The 20553-nt window shown below is 41.6% G+C and overlaps 1 protein-coding gene across 3 annotated transcripts in view; it reads left to right on the top strand.

Moving 5' to 3' along the window:
• Window positions 1-20553, top strand: part of aff1 (AF4/FMR2 family, member 1) — a 64759-nt gene that overhangs the window by 40652 nt on the left and 3554 nt on the right. The window contains exons 6-11 of one of the 3 annotated variants that reach the window (XM_056243036.1): window positions 2-65; window positions 155-291; window positions 15446-15517; window positions 18467-18560; window positions 18642-18676; window positions 18771-18928. In XM_056243036.1, the coding sequence (XP_056099011.1) occupies window positions 2-65; window positions 155-291; window positions 15446-15517; window positions 18467-18560; window positions 18642-18676; window positions 18771-18928 (560 nt within the window). The remainder of the gene's footprint in view (window position 1; window positions 66-154; window positions 292-15445; window positions 15518-18466; window positions 18561-18641; window positions 18677-18770; window positions 18929-20553) is intronic. The other 2 variants (XM_056243037.1, XM_056243038.1) reach the window with 2 other exon arrangements.

Genomic DNA, 20553 nt, shown 5'->3' with positions numbered 1-20553 from the left:
GGCAGCGCTCTGTGGAAGATCATATGAAGGAAGCCAAAAAACTGAAGCACAAAGCAGATGCTACGGTGTTTATAAAGCCTTTGACCCCCCCCACCCCCCCTGACCCCCAACCCCCAACCCCTGTACGGTGACGATGTTTCTCGATGTTTCTCAGCTGGATAAGATGGCTAAAGCGCTCTGCTATCTGGAGGCTGCACTGGCGTTTGTGGAGAGTGCCATCGCCATGGAGACGGAGCCGGAGACGCCCAAATCTGCCTACACCATGTTCTCCGAGACGCTTGATCTGATCAGGTGTGAAGTTCACTTCACTTCAAGCTTATTTGTATTGTGCTTTTCAGAAAATGTTTGTTTCATTGTTATAGTTAGGGCTGCAGCTATCGATTCTTTTTGTAATCGATTAATCTAGCACTTAATCAATCGATTAATCGAGTAATCGGATAAATTTTTTTGTGTGTTTTTAAACAACCAAAACACATAATGCATAACGAAAATGATGTGGCTGTAAAATGATCAAGCATTTGGCTTTTATAAAAAAAAAACAAAAAAAAAAACTGGTATTTATTCCAACTCCAACATTTGGCTCCAAAACTAAGCCTATTTATTGCAATTTTTACCCATTTAGTAGAAGTGCCAACAATGTTCTATGCTCAATTATTTTGGTAGCCGATTAAAATGTCTTCCCCAAAAGTACGAGTGGATTTGGAGAAGCAGGCTGGGGAATTTCATTTTTTGTTGTCTGTAACTATTTGGAAGACGTGACATACAAACAAGGCCTCGCAAAGACTGCAATACAATATTTGTTCCTCCATCACGTCATCATGCTGAAATTATTGTTGCGTGGCTACATAATTGCATTGCCGCAATTGATCTGACTGGCGCGTGAGAGAGAGGGTGCATGCGTGCGTGTGTGTGAAGGGGTTCTTTTTTTAGGCTATACTCTCTTGCAATTGAACGTGAATACGTTTACTACTTAAAAACATCAAAGCTAAACATCATATCTAGTCAAACCGCATCCCGACATCGCTACAAATTCAGTATGGGATTAAAATCAGCGAACATCAATGTATCATAGTGTTACTACTGGCTCTCAGATAGTAACAAAGAAAGGCAGGAGAAAGTTAGGCAAACAAATGTCTAAGGATTTATTTGTTAACTCCAAAAGTTTACATTTGCATACAAACAACAATTCAAACACCGAACAAAGCCGGTCTCTCCCGCCTCCTCTAGCCACACCCAAGCCTTTTTTATGCCATCAGCTGGGACACGCCTCGCGCGCCGGCATCCCCATCAATTAAGCACAGGAAGTAACCTAGGATAACAACAAGACACGAAACAGAAGAAATACAGACAATCGCTGGATGTAACACATAGGCTTATGGCGTGTTCACACCGAACGCAAATTTAATTATTTGCGCGAGTAGATTACATACAAAGTCAATGCAAAGACGCGAATAGACGCATCATTTGCGCTGGGCGTCGAGACTGACGTGAATTGGGCTACGCATTTGCCGCGAACGTCTTCCGCGCAAGTTGAAAAATTTGAACTCGAGCGAATGTTCAAGCGTCTAACTAGACGCGATAAACACGTATTTGACGCTCTATCCGCGTTCGGTGTGAACACCATTAGTTTACCTTTTGTTTCAGCGACGCTTGGTGAGACAGCATTGAGTGGATGTTTTCGGTTCAGATGCTGAATCATTGAAGTCGTACTGTTGTAGACACATTGCACCTTGTTCTCTTCCTTTTTAAGTATGTAATGATCCCAAACTTTAGACATTCTCTGCCATTTATGGACATCTTTACTCTCCGCCATCGCGCCAACTAAATTCAAAATGTATCACGCGCTATAGTATAGATCCCTGCGCGTATAGTGCGCGTCATAGGAATTTAACGAGGCTTCGAGGCAGAGTTTTTGCCTCGAGGAATTTTTGTAATCGAGTTAACCCTCTGGGGACCAGAGTGTTTTTGGGGCCCTTTGGATGTTTTGACATGCTCTGACATTTGTGCTTTTTTCAGTTGCTTATAAACATATTAATGGCACAGGTGAAATTAAACTCTATTTAGCACAAACAGGTCTACCATAATGTGTGAGCAACATGTATGTACATGTTTGTATTATGCGTGGTTATTGAAAAAACTAAAAAATAAAGTTTTTGAAATAAGGACACAAAAAACATACTAAATATGAGTCCACAAGACTTTTGACTAATGTACGTTGTTGCCTAGAGTTTTTGCTTCAAAATGATCTGAAAATCATCCTTCCTAATCATTCACATAAAACAATAGATTGTTTTAAATTGTGAAAAACATTTTTTTGTTTGCCAAGGCAATATGCGGATGGGCGGAACGGCCCAACCCCTATCATGAATAATTAAGTGGTTCTCAGACAGTGACCCTGCATAATAATGAGCCTTTCATTCAGGGGTGTCACACAAGAAAGAATGTAAGGACAATATATATATATATATATATATATATATATATATATATATATTGTCATTGCATTCTTTCTTGTATATATATATATAGCCTACATGTATATATATATATATATATATATATATTTTGTCATTGCATTCTTTCTTGTATATATATATATAACCTACATGTGTATATATATATATATATATATATATATATACACACACACACACACACACAAACACACACATATATATATATATATACAAACAATCAAAATATAAATGAAAGCCAGAAGCACATTTTTAGTCATACCTGGAAACAAATCCTGGTCAAATGCTATATGGGCCATTCTACAGAATTGGTTCAAAGTTACAGTTGGAAACATCTTGAAAAGAAAATAGTCTTTTCCCATAAATGTCTTATAAAGTATTATTTTTTAAAGTAGACCAATACAATAAAAATAAACCAGTCGCATTTCAAAGTCGCTCGCGAAATGACCGCCAGGTGGCGCAAAGGGACATTTATCAAAACGTAAGTGGGGCTAATGTCAATTAACAACAGTAAGGATGAAATTCTACAAGTTATGGTAATTTACAAATAAGCCTACAACAAACATTTATTTTTAAACAAATATTTTTAAATATGCAACATGCACGTTTAAACAACAAACAATACAATCTGAACCAGCGCTTCCTGTATTGAGACATGCAGCGCGTTTCAGTTACGATCCTGGTTCCAGTGGCCTTAATACATTCACGGCTTTTTAAAATGTCACAAAGCGTTTTGAGATGGTTTTGAATGAAATATTGAAGTTTATAATTAGGGTATTTTGGCACACCACGCCGAGTGGCTATGCATTATTCTAAAATCTGGCTTTATTCTGGCATGTTGAATTAGAGTTTGACAAACGCGGCGGCGCGTTCATTTGGATTTATTTTTCTCATAACAGCTAAAAGAACTTACTGCGTAATTGTTGGTCATACAGATAAGATATCATCTTTTAAAACTGTAAAAGGTCTACTTTTATTCATGTAGGTAGGCTAAAGTAGGCCTACACTCACACAGGCTAACGACAAAACGTTTTCTCGCTCATGTGAGAAACAAACGTTTGGGCATTTCTCAGTGAGAAAATTAATAGCCGAGCGGTAGAACTTACGGTTCATCATCAAGATGACACGGGTTCAAATCCCGATTAAACATGGTCTACTGCAAATTTTATATTTATTAATGCAGAGAGATTTGTCTAGCTCTAAAACTCTGTTACGCCATACAGTTTTTTGGTTATATTTATAAAATAAAATTACCATGCATTTCCATTTTACACTAGGAACAATAGTATCGAACACAACGACACTGCATCTGTACCAATCGTACGAGGCTACCAATCGTAATTTCAAAAGCAGTTCTGTAAAAAAAGTAATTTTACATATATAGCCTATATATATATATTTTTTTTTTATTAGGCCTATTATTATTATTATTATTTTGATTCCCTACAACCTAGAGTTTTTAAAAACATGGTTTTAAGTAAAGTGTGATTTGCCAGAGGGGACGGGGATTTCCTTCTGGTCTAAACATCCCTGCTTCTGCTGAATTATTTGAATCCCCACACCCCTCCCTCCACAGTAATCAATGCTATAGGCTACTTCACCAATAGACCATATCAAATATAAAATAGAGATATGCAACAAGCACGTTTAAACAACGACAAACAATAAAATCAAAACCAGCGTTTCAGTTGTTCATTAGTTCAAGTGGCCTTAATGCATGCACGGCTTTTCAAAATTTTACAAAGCGTGTTGAGATTATTTTGAATGAAATATTGAAGTTTATAATTAAGTGTTTTGGCAGACCACGCCGAGTGGCCCTATGCATTTTTCTAAAGTCGGGTTTTATTCGAACTTTTGCTAACGACAAAAACAGTTTATCTGTCGTCTCTGTCTCCGGGAACTGCGCGTCACAAAAATGAACCGAAAGCCACTTCAGCTCAGTCACTATAAGAAATCGGCTCTGTCTAAAGCCTTTAAATGTCTAAATATTCTGGCTAATAAATGTTATCTGATTATGTAATCCATATGAAAACGAGAGGTACAGAGGATGTACTCAAACATGTAGCCTGTAAGCGCTTCCCAATGAGAAAATGACAAGGGTGAAAATCTCGCTCTAATTAAATGTAGCAGGCTAAATCGCCCTGAATTAAAATGTAAAAACAGATCAAATAATGTATTTGTCGAAATGTTGCGATATTGTTTCATTTAAGTTCATAATTATTCAATACATGTTATTTAATTTAGCAGCATTACCACAAAGCACCGTGGTTCGATATTTATTTGAATAAAAAAATAAAAAATAAAAAACTTAATTCACAAATTGCATGCCTGGTTGAAAGGATCCAAAGATCCATGTAGACTTTAATATTGAGTTGAACATTTTGTTCATGAAAACAAATTAACATGCGTTTTTTTCAGATTATATTTAGTTTTGCTTGGAAAAAGCTGGCCCAAACCAGTTTTATTTCATCAATTACTGAAATAATGAAATATTTAGTAATAAACTTTTATGACAGAAATATCACTAGGCTACATGTAACTAAATCATTTAATTCCTTCATTATCAACACTGTCTAGAATAGCGATTTAAGTGTGAATTGCGACTTCTCTTTGTGTTAAGTCAGCCTCAGACTCCGATAGCCTGTGGGGGGTTGGAGGGACAGTTCAGTGCTGTATCGAGCGCGCAGGACAATAGGCATAGGTGTTAATGTTCCTCTTTCATATGGAGAGCGAGGGAGACTAAATAAACTTGTTAAAAAGAGATTCAGCGCGAGAGAGGCAAAGAAAAACGCATGTTTTAATTTAATTATGTTGCTTTGGACAATTTTCGTTTTGTAGGCCTACTGTTTTAATTGTTTAATATAGCTGTCATTTCTTTGGCAATACAAATTTAAAATGTCGCAAGAATAAGATTAGCCTAGTGTTTCTTATTTTGCATCGCAAAAGAAATAAACTCTAAACCCGATGCAACCCTGTTTTAAATTAAAAAAACTGTCCCGACACTTTATTTAAACCTTGAAATGTTCGAACTTGGTTTCAAACTTAAGTAATTTTAGTGTTCTTTTACATTACACAATAATTTAGCAGACTAAAGACGAGCTTTTTCATTTTCATTTTCTGATGCAATCGGCTGACAATCTTCCTTCATCAGTTTTTGTCGTTTGTGCAGCGGCTGCGGTTCTACAGGAATGTAGCAAATTTATGTTGTAATAATAATTAAACAAAACTCTTGACTTTAAATAAGTAAACAGTTATAAACAGTTAGCTATTTAAGCATCAAGAAGGTAAAATATAAACGCTGTTGGCCAACATCTACCACTGAGCTATCGTCTGTACGTCTGTAAATGTTTTTATTGCAATGTTTTACTTTTTCATTATTTATTCAATTTCATTTCAGTAGCCTAATTTCAGTATTGTGATTATGAATTATTTTAACTATACGTTTCACTTGTTGAATTCATCTGCTACCAGCTTTCAATCGCTCTGAATCAGTGCGGTGCGGCAGCAGATTACGCATTAGAGAGAATAAACAAACACTTTTCAGAGTCTATGATTGTAGCGCCTCTTGGCGGTAAAAGGCAGAAAATACACCCCAAATTTTACCGCCGCGGTGGAACGGCTGATGTGGGCGTTGTCATGGCTTGCCTCAACATTTGCGTTTGAATAGCGCGCGTCCTCCGTGGGCGTGTCAGATTAACGCGTAATGAAGTGTAATGAGCTGGGGAAAAAAAATCTGACAGCACTCTCTTTTCGTACAGATTACATAAACTGAGAATATTTGTTTTTTATATAAATTACATCATTGAAAAGAAGAGAATTCAAGCTTCATAAAGAAAAATCTCTCGTGCCTGTATGACAAGTATTTGCAGAGTTAGAGTTAATTTTTCGGACGTGTTTCAGAATGGACTGCACTGACAGAGAGAAGGCAAAACTCGCATCATGTTTATTTTTCTTTATTTGACAAAAAGCACAAAACTTTGTTTTTATTGTGAGTATACAGAAAAATAATAGACAATTAACAAGATCGATTGATGTATAACACTTATATGTACGATCAAAATCAACAGAGTATTTTAAGTCTATTTTTCTGCTATGTGAAAAAAAAACGGCAAAACGCGCGGGCGCGTTTCTGGTCCCCAGAGGGTTAATCGAGTAACTCGATGAATCGTTTCAGCCCTAGTTATAGTTTTTAAAGATGAGTGTGTCAAAGTAACGTTCATATGACAGTAATATAACAGTAATATGTTCATTTGACAGTAATATAACAGTAATATGTTCATGACAGTAATATGTTCATGTGACTATTACAACTTGTGCTCATCATGATTACAGTATTAGGATAATATTTTAAAGTTTTGAATGTTGGTCCAAAGTTGCCGTCTTCTGAAATCTTCTCAGTTGGACTGAAACCATTGCCAAGGCTGGATCCAAACTGTAGTTTTCCAGGATAGGATTAAGAGGAAGAAACAGGGAAGCAAAAGAAGAAGAATTAATGTAGCTGCTGTTTCATCTGATATAATTGTAATGGGTAGTAATAAACTGTGTACAGACGATACGGACGGCTCATGATGATGATGATGGTGATGTAACGAGGAAGCTCAAAGGGGAAATATTAATAACACATAAGTTGTTATGATTAATTATGAATATTTGGGTCAGTTAATTGGATTAACTTGTTGTAGCTAAATTAATATTATGCATAATTAATAATATTATCCCCCCCATGCAACTGCCCTAGCCCTGTGCTTCCCCACAGCCAAGTACGCGTGCTCAAGCTGGGGCCGCTCCCACTATACCAAACTGATTGACACAGCCCTCAACGACACCTGCCGCATTATCACGGGGTGTATAAAGACAACGCCAGTCCCGTGCCTCTACGCCCTAGCTGGCATTGCCCCCCCCCCCCCACACACACACACATACACACACATCAGACGATCCATCGTCGCCCAAGACGAGCGGAGAGCACAGGAGTTTGACACCAGGCACCCCCTGCGGGGACACATAGCACCCCCACCCCGTCTGAAATCGAGAGCCAGTTTCCTGCTGACAGTCCCACCTCTCCAGACAACCAAAGAAATAGCAAGGACCAATATTTGGAAAGATGAATGGAACCAGCTAAACACACGAGCCCTGGACTGGATGGAGAGAGGAATCACCCCGACTGAATGTCTCGCCAGCGGGCACGACCTCCCATGGCTAACCTGGAAGACCCTCAACAGATTACGAGTGGAACAGGGGCGGTGCAAAGCACTTATGAAAACATGGAACCACCAGACAGACGACACATGTAGCTGCGGAGCAGTACAGACAATGTCCCATCTACTGGAGTGTGAAAACGCCCCTCAGTGCAGCGCCCAGGACCTGGCTGACCCGACCACATCAGCTGTGATCTGCACCAGATATTGGCAGAACCACATCTGAAACGAACGAACTCTTTTGATTATTAATTTATGCTAAGAAAAGGGTGTTTTTCATGGTCACAGAAAAATAATTCTTTCTTAGCATGTACAGTGCTTAGAGCGTGTAACAAGATCAAGATCGTAAAATTGACTTTGATACAGGCGTGAAACGGAACCAAATACGTATTGTGCACAAGTTTTATTTACTAAATCACAAACATAACTAATCCATCAGCCTCTTATTTTCAGAGCACCTCATTAAATGTATACTTGCATGGCCTTTGCAGTGGAAACATTTTGTGAAGTTCCTGAAGAAGGATTTCGATGGTTCCATTAGTCTCAATCGATTTCTTCGGCGTTGAATGAAGAAAAGTTGATGAACTTGAGTGGTTTGTTTGAGACTGTTCTGGTTGACGGTTTTCTCTCTCTCCATGAGCACATGGCTGAGGACACGCAGGAAACCCAGGAGTGAGGAAGTCGGAAGAGTTGATGGTTGCCCGTTCAGTGATGGTAAAGTTGCAGTTTTCTTCTGAGTTGGATTGAAGAGAATACAGTCTGACTCTGTTGGGAGAGTGAAGGCATAGCAGGCTGTGGCCCATGGGCCCCGGTGGGGGTCCCCACAGACTAGGGGTGTGCCGGTTTCAGAATTGGTGATGACGGTTATGACGTGAGTCAAATGTGACGGTTCGTAACATAACCGTCGGGGGGTGTTGAATAACTGTTCGTCTGTTATAGGACAACTTAGTTTGAATAAACAAGCAGACACTGATTAGCTACTGGCTCTACGTTTATTTAACATGAACAGCAAGACAACTAGAAGTGAATGTGCTTTCCATTATATGTATCACACAGTAAACAAAACCTTAACAAAAAAACTTTGGAATGAACTTTGCAATTTAGACGCGCAAACTGCGTGCCGGTGCGGTGAGACGTAGCCTACATGCTCGGGCAGATTCGGCTTGAAGTCGGTCATCCTCGGACGCGGCGCCGCGCGCTGTTGCAAAAAAAAAGCCGTGCACACAGCCAAGCCAAATGGGGTCTTGCCGGTCTTGCGCACCGAACGCGTCATTTTTGAAGCGCGCACCTTCGCGATCGTGCGGATGCGTCGAGTATAAACAAGGCTTTACTCCGTGTCAGCGCGCGCTCTGATCGGTAAAGTACAGACAGACCTCTCCCGAATCATCTCCAGCACTAGCAGCCTCCGTTTCCCTCTTAAGCTGATATTAGTATTTAAACATTCTCTATGATAAAACATTTTTGTAAACAATATTTTAATAGCACGGTTTTGGCGGTTATAGAGTTCTAATGACGGTGTTCAACTATAACCGTCGGTCTCACGGTTATATAATAACCGTCACACCCCTACCACAGACGACAACCCGGAGAAGCAGCAGGAGAGGCCAGAAGAAGAGAGAGCGGGTCACTGTGAATTTGTCTCTAATAAAGCCTGAGAAAAGCCCCACCTCTTTTTGATTTGATTGGTTTGCTTGACCAATGAGAAGGGTGGAATTTCCAAGCCGTAAAATTCCTCTGTTGTTGACTTATGGATCTTTGTTTTAAGCATGCTCATTTGCATGTGCAGCTGGATTGGTTGCTGATGAAGAAACTATGAAAGATTCTTGTAATACTAATATGTTGCGCAGCGATCGACATATCATGTACACAATCATTTCGATCTTCAAAGTACCAGTAGGTGAGGTTACATTGACCGTTGGTTCTATCATAAAATACACAGTATCAAAAAAATAATAGAATTAAAAGACACTACACAAGACAGTAAATCATTCACACAATGTTCTGGGATGCATGTTCATTTATAGATCAGTTTGTCTCTAAATGAATGCAGGAAAGTCTATTTAAGGTCCGTTTCTGTCTTTCCTATGGCCTCTGTCTTATCACATGACCACATTTTTTAGAGCAATAAAAATCATCTTATCTGATGGTTGCCCTGACGACTAGACGCGATAAACACGTATTTGACGCTCTATCCGCGTTCGGTGTGAACACCATTAGTTTACCTTTTGTTTCAGCGACGCTTGGTGAGACAGCATTGAGTGGATGTTTTCGGTTCAGATGCTGAATCATTGAAGTCGTACTGTTGTAGACACATTGCACCTTGTTCTCTTCCTTTTTAAGTATGTAATGATCCCAAACTTTAGACATTCTCTGCCATTTATGGACATCTTTACTCTCCGCCATCGCGCCAACTAAATTCAAAATGTATCACGCGCTATAGTATAGATCCCTGCGCGTATAGTGCGCGTCATAGGAATTTAACGAGGCTTCGAGGCAGAGTTTTTGCCTCGAGGAATTTTTGTAATCGAGTTAATCGAGTAACTCGATGAATCGTTTCAGCCCTAGTTATAGTTTTTAAAGATGAGTGTGTCAAAGTAACGTTCATATGACAGTAATATAACAGTAATATGTTCATTTGACAGTAATATAACAGTAATATGTTCATGACAGTAATATGTTCATGTGACTATTACAACTTGTGCTCATCATGATTACAGTATTAGGATAATATTTTAAAGTTTTGAATGTTGGTCCAAAGTTGCCGTCTTCTGAAATCTTCTCAGTTGGACTGAAACCATTGCCAAGGCTGGATCCAAACTGTAGTTTTCCAGGATAGGATTAAGAGGAAGAAACAGGGAAGCAAAAGAAGAAGAATTAATGTAGCTGCTGTTTCATCTGATATAATTGTAATGGGTAGTAATAAACTGTGTACAGACGATACGGACGGCTCATGATGATGATGATGGTGATGTAACGAGGAAGCTCAAAGGGGAAATATTAATAACACATAAGTTGTTATGATTAATTATGAATATTTGGGTCAGTTAATTGGATTAACTTGTTGTAGCTAAATTAATATTATGCATAATTAATAATATTATCCCCCCCATGCAACTGCCCTAGCCCTGTGCTTCCCCACAGCCAAGTACGCGTGCTCAAGCTGGGGCCGCTCCCACTATACCAAACTGATTGACACAGCCCTCAACGACACCTGCCGCATTATCACGGGGTGTATAAAGACAACGCCAGTCCCGTGCCTCTACGCCCTAGCTGGCATTGCCCCCCCCCCCCCACACACACACACATACACACACATCAGACGATCCATCGTCGCCCAAGACGAGCGGAGAGCACAGGAGTTTGACACCAGGCACCCCCTGCGGGGACACATAGCACCCCCACCCCGTCTGAAATCGAGAGCCAGTTTCCTGCTGACAGTCCCACCTCTCCAGACAACCAAAGAAATAGCAAGGACCAATATTTGGAAAGATGAATGGAACCAGCTAAACACACGAGCCCTGGACTGGATGGAGAGAGGAATCACCCCGACTGAATGTCTCGCCAGCGGGCACGACCTCCCATGGCTAACCTGGAAGACCCTCAACAGATTACGAGTGGAACAGGGGCGGTGCAAAGCACTTATGAAAACATGGAACCACCAGACAGACGACACGTGTAGCTGCGGAGCAGTACAGACAATGTCCCATCTACTGGAGTGTGAAAACGCCCCTCAGTGCAGCGCCCAGGACCTGGCTGACCCGACCACATCAGCTGTGATCTGCACCAGATATTGGCAGAACCACATCTGAAACGAACGAACTCTTTTGATTATTAATTTATGCTAAGAAAAGGGTGTTTTTCATGGTCACAGAAAAATAATTCTTTCTTAGCATGTACAGTGCTTAGAGCGTGTAACAAGATCAAGATCGTAAAATTGACTTTGATACAGGCGTGAAACGGAACCAAATACGTATTGTGCACAAGTTTTATTTACTAAATCACAAACATAACTAATCCATCAGCCTCTTATTTTCAGAGCACCTCATTAAATGTATACTTGCATGGCCTTTGCAGTGGAAACATTTTGTGAAGTTCCTGAAGAAGGATTTCGATGGTTCCATTAGTCTCAATCGATTTCTTCGGCGTTGAATGAAGAAAAGTTGATGAACTTGAGTGGTTTGTTTGAGACTGTTCTGGTTGACGGTTTTCTCTCTCTCCATGAGCACATGGCTGAGGACACGCAGGAAACCCAGGAGTGAGGAAGTCGGAAGAGTTGATGGTTGCCCGTTCAGTGATGGTAAAGTTGCAGTTTTCTTCTGAGTTGGATTGAAGAGAATACAGTCTGACTCTGTTGGGAGAGTGAAGGCATAGCAGGCTGTGGCCCATGGGCCCCGGTGGGGGTCCCCACAGACTAGGGGTGTGCCGGTTTCAGAATTGGTGATGACGGTTATGACGTGAGTCAAATGTGACGGTTCGTAACATAACCGTCGGGGGGTGTTGAATAACTGTTCGTCTGTTATAGGACAACTTAGTTTGAATAAACAAGCAGACACTGATTAGCTACTGGCTCTACGTTTATTTAACATGAACAGCAAGACAACTAGAAGTGAATGTGCTTTCCATTATATGTATCACACAGTAAACAAAACCTTAACAAAAAAACTTTGGAATGAACTTTGCAATTTAGACGCGCAAACTGCGTGCCGGTGCGGTGAGACGTAGCCTACATGCTCGGGCAGATTCGGCTTGAAGTCGGTCATCCTCGGACGCGGCGCCGCGCGCTGTTGCAAAAAAAAAGCCGTGCACACAGCCAAGCCAAATGGGGTCTTGCCGGTCTTGCGCACCGAACGCGTCATTTTTGAAGCGCGCACCTTCGCGATCGTGCGGATGCGTCGAGTATAAACAAGGCTTTACTCCGTGTCAGCGCGCGCTCTGATCGGTAAAGTACAGACAGACCTCTCCCGAATCATCTCCAGCACTAGCAGCCTCCGTTTCCCTCTTAAGCTGATATTAGTATTTAAACATTCTCTATGATAAAACATTTTTGTAAACAATATTTTAATAGCACGGTTTTGGCGGTTATAGAGTTCTAATGACGGTGTTCAACTATAACCGTCGGTCTCACGGTTATATAATAACCGTCACACCCCTACCACAGACGACAACCCGGAGAAGCAGCAGGAGAGGCCAGAAGAAGAGAGAGCGGGTCACTGTGAATTTGTCTCTAATAAAGCCTGAGAAAAGCCCCACCTCTTTTTGATTTGATTGGTTTGCTTGACCAATGAGAAGGGTGGAATTTCCAAGCCGTAAAATTCCTCTGTTGTTGACTTATGGATCTTTGTTTTAAGCATGCTCATTTGCATGTGCAGCTGGATTGGTTGCTGATGAAGAAACTATGAAAGATTCTTGTAATACTAATATGTTGCGCAGCGATCGACATATCATGTACACAATCATTTCGATCTTCAAAGTACCAGTAGGTGAGGTTACATTGACCGTTGGTTCTATCATAAAATACACAGTATCAAAAAAATAATAGAATTAAAAGACACTACACAAGACAGTAAATCATTCACACAATGTTCTGGGATGCATGTTCATTTATAGATCAGTTTGTCTCTAAATGAATGCAGGAAAGTCTATTTAAGGTCCGTTTCTGTCTTTCCTATGGCCTCTGTCTTATCACATGACCACATTTTTTAGAGCAATAAAAATCATCTTATCTGATGGTTGCCCTGACGACTGAGGCCTTTTCTGCTCTCTTGCCTCTTTTGGGGGAATATTTCATTCCTAATGGTGTGTTCACACCGAACGCCAATTTAATTATTTGCGCGAGTAGATTACATACAAAGTCGATGCAAAGACGCTCTTATAGACGCATCATTCGCGCCGGGCGCGTCTTCCGTGCAAGTTGAAAAATTTGAACTCGAGCGGAAGATTCGCATGACGCTTTGTTGCGCCAGCCAATCCACAAAGAGCTAATTGATACGTCCGGTCTATCACTGTTGTCGAAAATGGAGGAGATGCTAATTGTTGCCGTCTGTGGGTACCCTGAAATATACGATACTCACAGAGACCGGCAAAAAAGGAAATAGCTTGGAGAAAAATAAGCGAGGAAGTTGGACTACCTGGTAAGTGCTGAAAATATACACAGACACGTCGGCGTTTGGCTTTCCTCCATATTTGGGACTTCCACAACAAGTACAGAGCAGCAATATGTTTTATTTCAGACATGACGGAAACGTATGCCAGAAAGAAATTGTGTTGTTGTTTTTTTATTCGCGAGTGACGCGGATGCGCGAATGGGTTCAAAATGTTCAAGCGTCTAACTAGACGCGATAGACCCGTATTTGACGCTCTATTCGCGTTCGGTGTGAACACACCATAAGAGTGGGCTTTAGAGCTTTTTTGTTAAATGTAACAAATAGTTAGGTGTCTGATTAAGTGATGATGGTAATGATGATGGTGATCATGGTGATAATGATGGGGATGATGATGGTGATGAAGATGGTGATGAAGATGATGGTGACGATGATTATGGTGATGAAGATGATGATGGTGATGATGATGGTGGTGATGATGAGGATGGTGATGATGAGGATGGTGATGATGAGGATGGTGATGATGAGGATGGTGATGATGATGAGGATGGTGATGATGATGAGGATGGTGATGATGATGAGGATGGTGATGAAGATGATGGTGATGGTGATGATGGTGGTAAAGATGATGGTGATGAAGATGATGGTGATGGTGATGAAGATGATGGTGCTGATGATGATGTGATGATGATGATGATGGTGCTAATGATGGTGCTGATGGTGATGGTGAAGATGATGGTGATGTGATGAAGATGATGGTGATGATGATGGTGCTGATGATGGTGATGGTGATGATGATGGTGATGAAGATGGTGATCATGGTGATGATGATGATGATGATGATGGTGATGAAGATGATGGTGACGATGATGATGATGAAGATGATGGTGATGAAGATGATGGTGATGAAGATGATGGTGATGGTGAAGATGATGGTGATGTGATGAAGATGATGGTGATGATGATGATGGTGCTGATGATGGTGATGGTGCTGATGATGATGTGATGATGATGATGATGATGGTGCTAATGATGGTGCTGATGGTGATGGTGATGAAGATGATGGTGATGATGAAGATGATGGTGATGTGATGAAGATGATGGTGATGATGATGATGGTGCTGATGATGGTGATGATGATGGTGATGAAGATGGTGATCATGGTGATGATGATGATGATGGTGATGAAGATGATGGTGACGATGATGATGATGAAGATGATGGTGATCATGGTGATGATGATGATGATGGTGATGAAGATGATGGTGACGATGATGAAGATGATGGTGATGGTGATGAAGATGATGGTGATGAAGATGATGGTGATGATGATGATGGTGCTAATGATGGTGCTGATGGTGATGGTGATGAAGATGATGGTGATGATGAAGATGATGGTGATGTGATGAAGATGATGGTGATGATGATGATGGTGCTGATGATGGTGATGATGATGGTGATGAAGATGGTGATCATGGTGATGATGATGATGATGATGGTGATGAAGATGATGGTGACGATGATGATGATGAAGATGATGGTGATCATGGTGATGATGATGATGATGGTGATGAAGATGATGGTGACGATGATGAAGATGATGGTGATGGTGATGAAGATGATGGTGATGAAGATGATGGTGATGATGATGATGTCTGTTCTGTCTGTTCAGGTTTATACTCAAACTGAAGAACTACACGGATCCCTCCGCCACGGCCCGAGAGAGAGACTTCTTCATCCTGTGGTGAGAGCATCACACAGCAGAGACTGAGACACGTGTGTGTGTGTGTGTGTGTGTGTGTGTGTGTGAATCAGCGAGTGTGTGTGTGTGTGTGTGAATCAGCGTGTGTGTGTGTGAATCAGCGTGTGTGTGTGTGTGTTCTGCAGTCTGAGCTCCCAGTCTCTGTTTTGTGTGTGTGTGTGTGTGTGTGTATCAGTGAAGGTGTGTGTGTGTTCTGCAGTCTGCAGTGCCAGTCTCTGTTGTGTGTGTGTGTGTGTGTGTGTTCTGCAGTCTGCGCTGCCAGTCTGTTTTGTGTGTGTGTGTGTGTGTGTGTGTGTGTGTGTGTGTGTGTGTGTGTGTGAATCAGCGAGTGTGTGTGTGTGTTCTGCAGTCTGAGCTCCCAGTCTCTGTTTTGTGTGTGTGTGTGTGTGTGTGTGAATCAGCGTGTGTGTGTGTGTGTTCTGCAGTCTGAGCTCCCAGTCTCTGTTTTGTGTGTGTGTGTGTGTGTGTGTATCAGTGAAGGTGTGTGTGTGTTCTGCAGTCTGCAGTGCCAGTCTCTGTTGTGTGTGTGTGTGTGTGTGTGTTCTGCAGTCTGCGCTGCCAGTCTGTTTTGTGTGTGTGTGTGTGTGTGTGTGTGTGTGTGTGTGTGTGTGTGTGTGTGAATCAGCGAGTGTGTGTGTGCTCTCTAGTCTGAGCTGCCAGTCTCTGCTGTGTGTGTGTGTGTGTGTATCAGTGGCAGTGGCGGTTCTAGAGGGGGGGCCAGGGGGGCCCGTGCCCCTGTGACAAAAAGCTTGGCCCCCCTAAATGTGGAGTTTGAAATAATTTTTACAAAACTGTTTTTTGCTATCGTTGTATGCGTATTATTTTTTATTTTTCTATCTTTGTGGATTTGCATTTTCACGTGACAATTCGCATCACATTCGCGGGAATCGCGGCAGAATAACGCCTGTCTCCTGCACGCGAGAGAGGAGAGAAGAAGAAAGCTGGTAAATGTCAGTTCAGTTGTAAGTTCATTCTTTATGTGCGTATCGGGTGTGCGATGTGTATTGTCTATTATGATATTGTAATCATTGTTTTAACTGTAGCCTATACGAGGCACTGTGAGCTGACATAGCATTTGTCTATCGTCCTTTCACTGCTGTGTCAGTTCATATAGGCTATGTCCCCATGATATTTATATCATATTATGTTCTTATATTAGAATATCACATCAGCAAGAGTGCAGTTTTCCCGTGCACAATTGCAACTGTGATATTTATGTTATACAACAGTTAAATTAACAATAAGTTAACATTGGGAGTTACTTTTTAGACACAATATTGTCAATATTGTTTGTTTTCCCTTTATTTCGCCGACTAGAATTTCATAATGAAACCGTAGTGAGTCTCAATGCAACACAGCGATGATTTCTTGACTGAAATCCGCGTTTTGAACGAATCACTTGCTTCTTTCCCGAATGAATCGGCCGTTTGAACAAATCGTTTGAATGAATGAATCCCTCTTACAGGGACTTGCCGCCGCCTACTGGCGGTTTTAGTTTCATATTTAAAGTATCCTTTAATTAAAACGTTAAAATTAGAAATCATTTCATATTTAAATATTGATTTAAATTTAAAAAATGTATTTATGCAATTGTAAATGGAGTGTAAATATATGAATGCCACTTCTGTGTCACCTCTGCACTGCAAAGATGGATTTTGATTGAATTAATTAATTTGACTGGTAACAGTGGTATTGTATAATTATTGCATAATTAAGTATTATTGTATAAACAAGTATAATTACTGTATAATTTGAATGTTAGTATTTGACATAAAAGGCGATGCATAACTCTAAATAAGTTTAGAAAAAATGTCCATATATAGGTGAAAATGCCCCTGGAAATCAATTTAAGGTGGCAAATATTGCCTCTTAATTAAAAAATGTATTTCTGTCACTGCTGTGAACTGACCACTGCATAGAATATGAAAAATATGAATATCTTCGTGAGTCAGCTGTCAACAACAGGCCTAAACCAGCCATGGCACCAGCACAAAAACACAATCAGTAAAATATCATCTAATTATTAACAAAATGTTGAAAATGTTGAAATATATTTTTGTCAATATTGCACACCTCTAATGTACGGTATTAATTTTGATTTCTTTAGGCCTTAAAAAGCCTTAAATTGGACTTTAAAAAGTGTGCAGGAACCCTGTAAACGGTTAGACATATCAAGTCAGTTATTTTCAGTAAATGAATTAATAAGCTTCTTGGTCCCCATTGCTTTTGCTCTATAGTTCTCAAAATGAAGAGAAAGAAGGACATCATGTCTATTACAGTTACTGTGACTAATACTGATAATGCAAATGTAAAAATATAATGGAAATGCAAATACATTGTTGAATGATTATAAACATGGTATTTTGCATGTTAATGCCTGCAGCAGTGCAGAAAATGATATGACAACAATAAGGTCTAAATGTAACTGGCCCCTCTAACAGTACAACTGGCCCCAGCTTGGCCCCCCCAGTTGAAATGGGCTAGAACCGCCACTGAGTGAAGGTGTGTGTGTGTGTGTATCAGTGAAGGTGTGTGTGTGTTCTGCAGTCTGCAGTGCCAGTCTCTGTTGTGTGTGTGTGTGTGTTCTGCAGTCTGAGCTGCCAGTCTGTTGTGTGTGTGTGAATCAGCGAGTGTGTGTGCTCTCTAGTCTGAGCTGCCAGTCTCTGCTGTGTGTGTGTGTGTGTGTGTATCAGTGAAGGTGTGTGTGTTCTGCAGTCTGCGCTGCCAGTCTCTGTTGTGTGTGTGTGTGTATCAGTGAAGGTGTGTGTGTGTGTGTATCAGTGAAGGTGTGTGTGTGTGTGTATCAGTGAAGGTGTGTGTGTGTGTGTATCAGTGAAGGTGTGTGTGTGTTCTGCAGTCTGCGCTGCCAGTCTCTGTTGTGTGTGTGTGTGTATCAGTGAAGGTGTGTGTGTGTGTGTGTGTGTTCTGCAGTCTGCGCTGCCAGTCTCTGCTCCAGATGGCCATGTTCCGCTACAGACGGGATTCAGCGCTCAGATACTCGCGGACGCTCGCCGATCATTTCAGAGTGTGTGTCTTCAGTCTTCTCTGAGTTTCTCCTCACACTCCTTCAGACTGTCGGCCTCATGATCTGTGTGTTTATTTTCAGAGCTCATCATGGTCTGCGTCTCCCTCCGTGTCCAAGTGAGCGTCCTCATCACTCCCCATTGATGCGCAGTGATGCGTTTCCTGCTCTTGAGGTCTCTGTGTGTGTGTGTGTGTGTGTGTGGCCCTGCAGGAGTTCAGTCGTGTCTCCCGTGAGCTCAGGATCCGGATCGCTCGTCGTTCCTCAGCACATCCAGCAGGCGGCGGCGTCTTACGTTAGCATCACCACCCTCTTCCTCAGCGCTCACGAGACCTGGGAGCAGGCCGACGACCTCATGACCTCAGGCACCGGTAAGGTCAAAGGTCACAGGAAGCTGAGCTAAATCTGTCTTTAGGAGTGGGTTTGTCCAAAGCCCGTCTACGGAGAGCCTTGGCACTTCCTATTAGCCCCGTTGTGTATCATCTTGGTTGCAGTTCCATTAGAGCTCCACTGGAGGCGATCGCGGGCGAGTGCAGAATGAATGGGAGTTTATGGAGCTAACGGCTGTGTCTCTTTCTCCTGCTTGTCGTTGAAACAACATAGATTTTATTGTTGATTCCACAAGTTCAATATACCGGTAGATTATAGACCAAAAGTCGAATAAATGAGGACTTATGTCCTTTCGATTTCTTACAGGTTGGGCCGTTGTTGGCCGGAACACGCTAGCATTCTGCTATTATGTGACGTCATCACATTTTTGAACAGATTTTTAGAACAGATACGTGAACTTAAAAATGCAGTTTTCAGCTGAGTGTATTATCTTAGCCCTCCCTTTTGAATGCAACTTTCAGATTACTTGACAAAAAATTACATCCTGAGAAAAGTGGATTTCTGGGGGTGAAACCCCATAGACTCCCATTCATTCTGCACTCGCCCGCCAGCGCCCCCGCATGGACAGAGAGTGTCACTGCAGCCAGCCCAGAACCCGGAAGTAACCAGACAGTGCCAGTTCTCTCCTATTAGACATTCTCTGGTTTGTCCCCACAGGAAACTTCTGTCACACACTGAGGTCATGAAAGGTTCGGGAATAGTAGAGATTAAAATATTTCATTGACATTTTGTGTGTGTGTGTGTGTGTGTGTGTGTGTGTGTGTGTGTGTGAGAGTGAGTGAGAGAGTGGCAGGGGTTATTTGAGTGAGTGAGTGTGTGTGTGTGTGTGTGTGTATGTGTGAGAGAGTGAGTGAGAGAGTGGCAGGGGTTATTTGAGTGAGTGAGTATACATGCATAATTTTTATAATGCTATCAAATCCATCTACGGTCCAACAAATCGCTGTGTCACTTCCCTGAAAACAGCTGATGGTCAAACACTTCTGAAGGACCAGAATAGTATCCTACTGAGGTGGGCTGACCATTTTGACACCCTGCTTAATCAGGACTCTGATGCAGACCCCACCATCCTGGACGAACTGCCTGAACTTCCTCCCATCCAGATCTCAGTCTACCACCAACCTTCCAGGAGGTTCTATCATCTGTCCGTTCCCTTAAGAACAACAAGTCCCCTGGCGCTGATAACATCCCTGCTGAGCTACTGAAGGAGGGAGGGTACATATGTATGCGCACCCTCTACCAGTACATCACCAAGGCCTGAACTGATGAGAACATCCCACGGCAATGGAGAGATGCAAACATTGTAGTCATCTACAAGAACAAGGGTGACAAGGCTGTATGCGGCAATAGCAGGGGCATATCACTCCTTCAGCTGGTGCTAAGGTCATGGCCAAAGTGCTGCATCAGAGGCTTATTAACAACATCACTGAGTCAATGCTGGAAGAATCACAGTGTGGGTTTAGAAAGAACAGGAGCACGATCGACATGATCTTCACAGCCCGGCAGCTTCAGGAAAAGTGCCGGGAGCAACATCAGGACGTTTATGGCCTTTGTCGATCTCTCGAAAGCATTCGACACTGTGCAAAGAGAGCTCTTATGGGATGTCCTC

This window comes from Rhinichthys klamathensis, unplaced genomic scaffold, assembly GCF_029890125.1.
Source record: "Rhinichthys klamathensis goyatoka isolate OS25496 unplaced genomic scaffold, OSU_Roscu_1.1 h1tg000770l_1, whole genome shotgun sequence".
In the NCBI taxonomy this organism is placed as follows: Eukaryota; Metazoa; Chordata; class Actinopteri; order Cypriniformes; family Leuciscidae; genus Rhinichthys; species Rhinichthys klamathensis.
The sequence above is the reverse complement of the archived record's forward strand: the minus strand, read 5'-3'. Positions and strand labels throughout refer to the sequence as shown.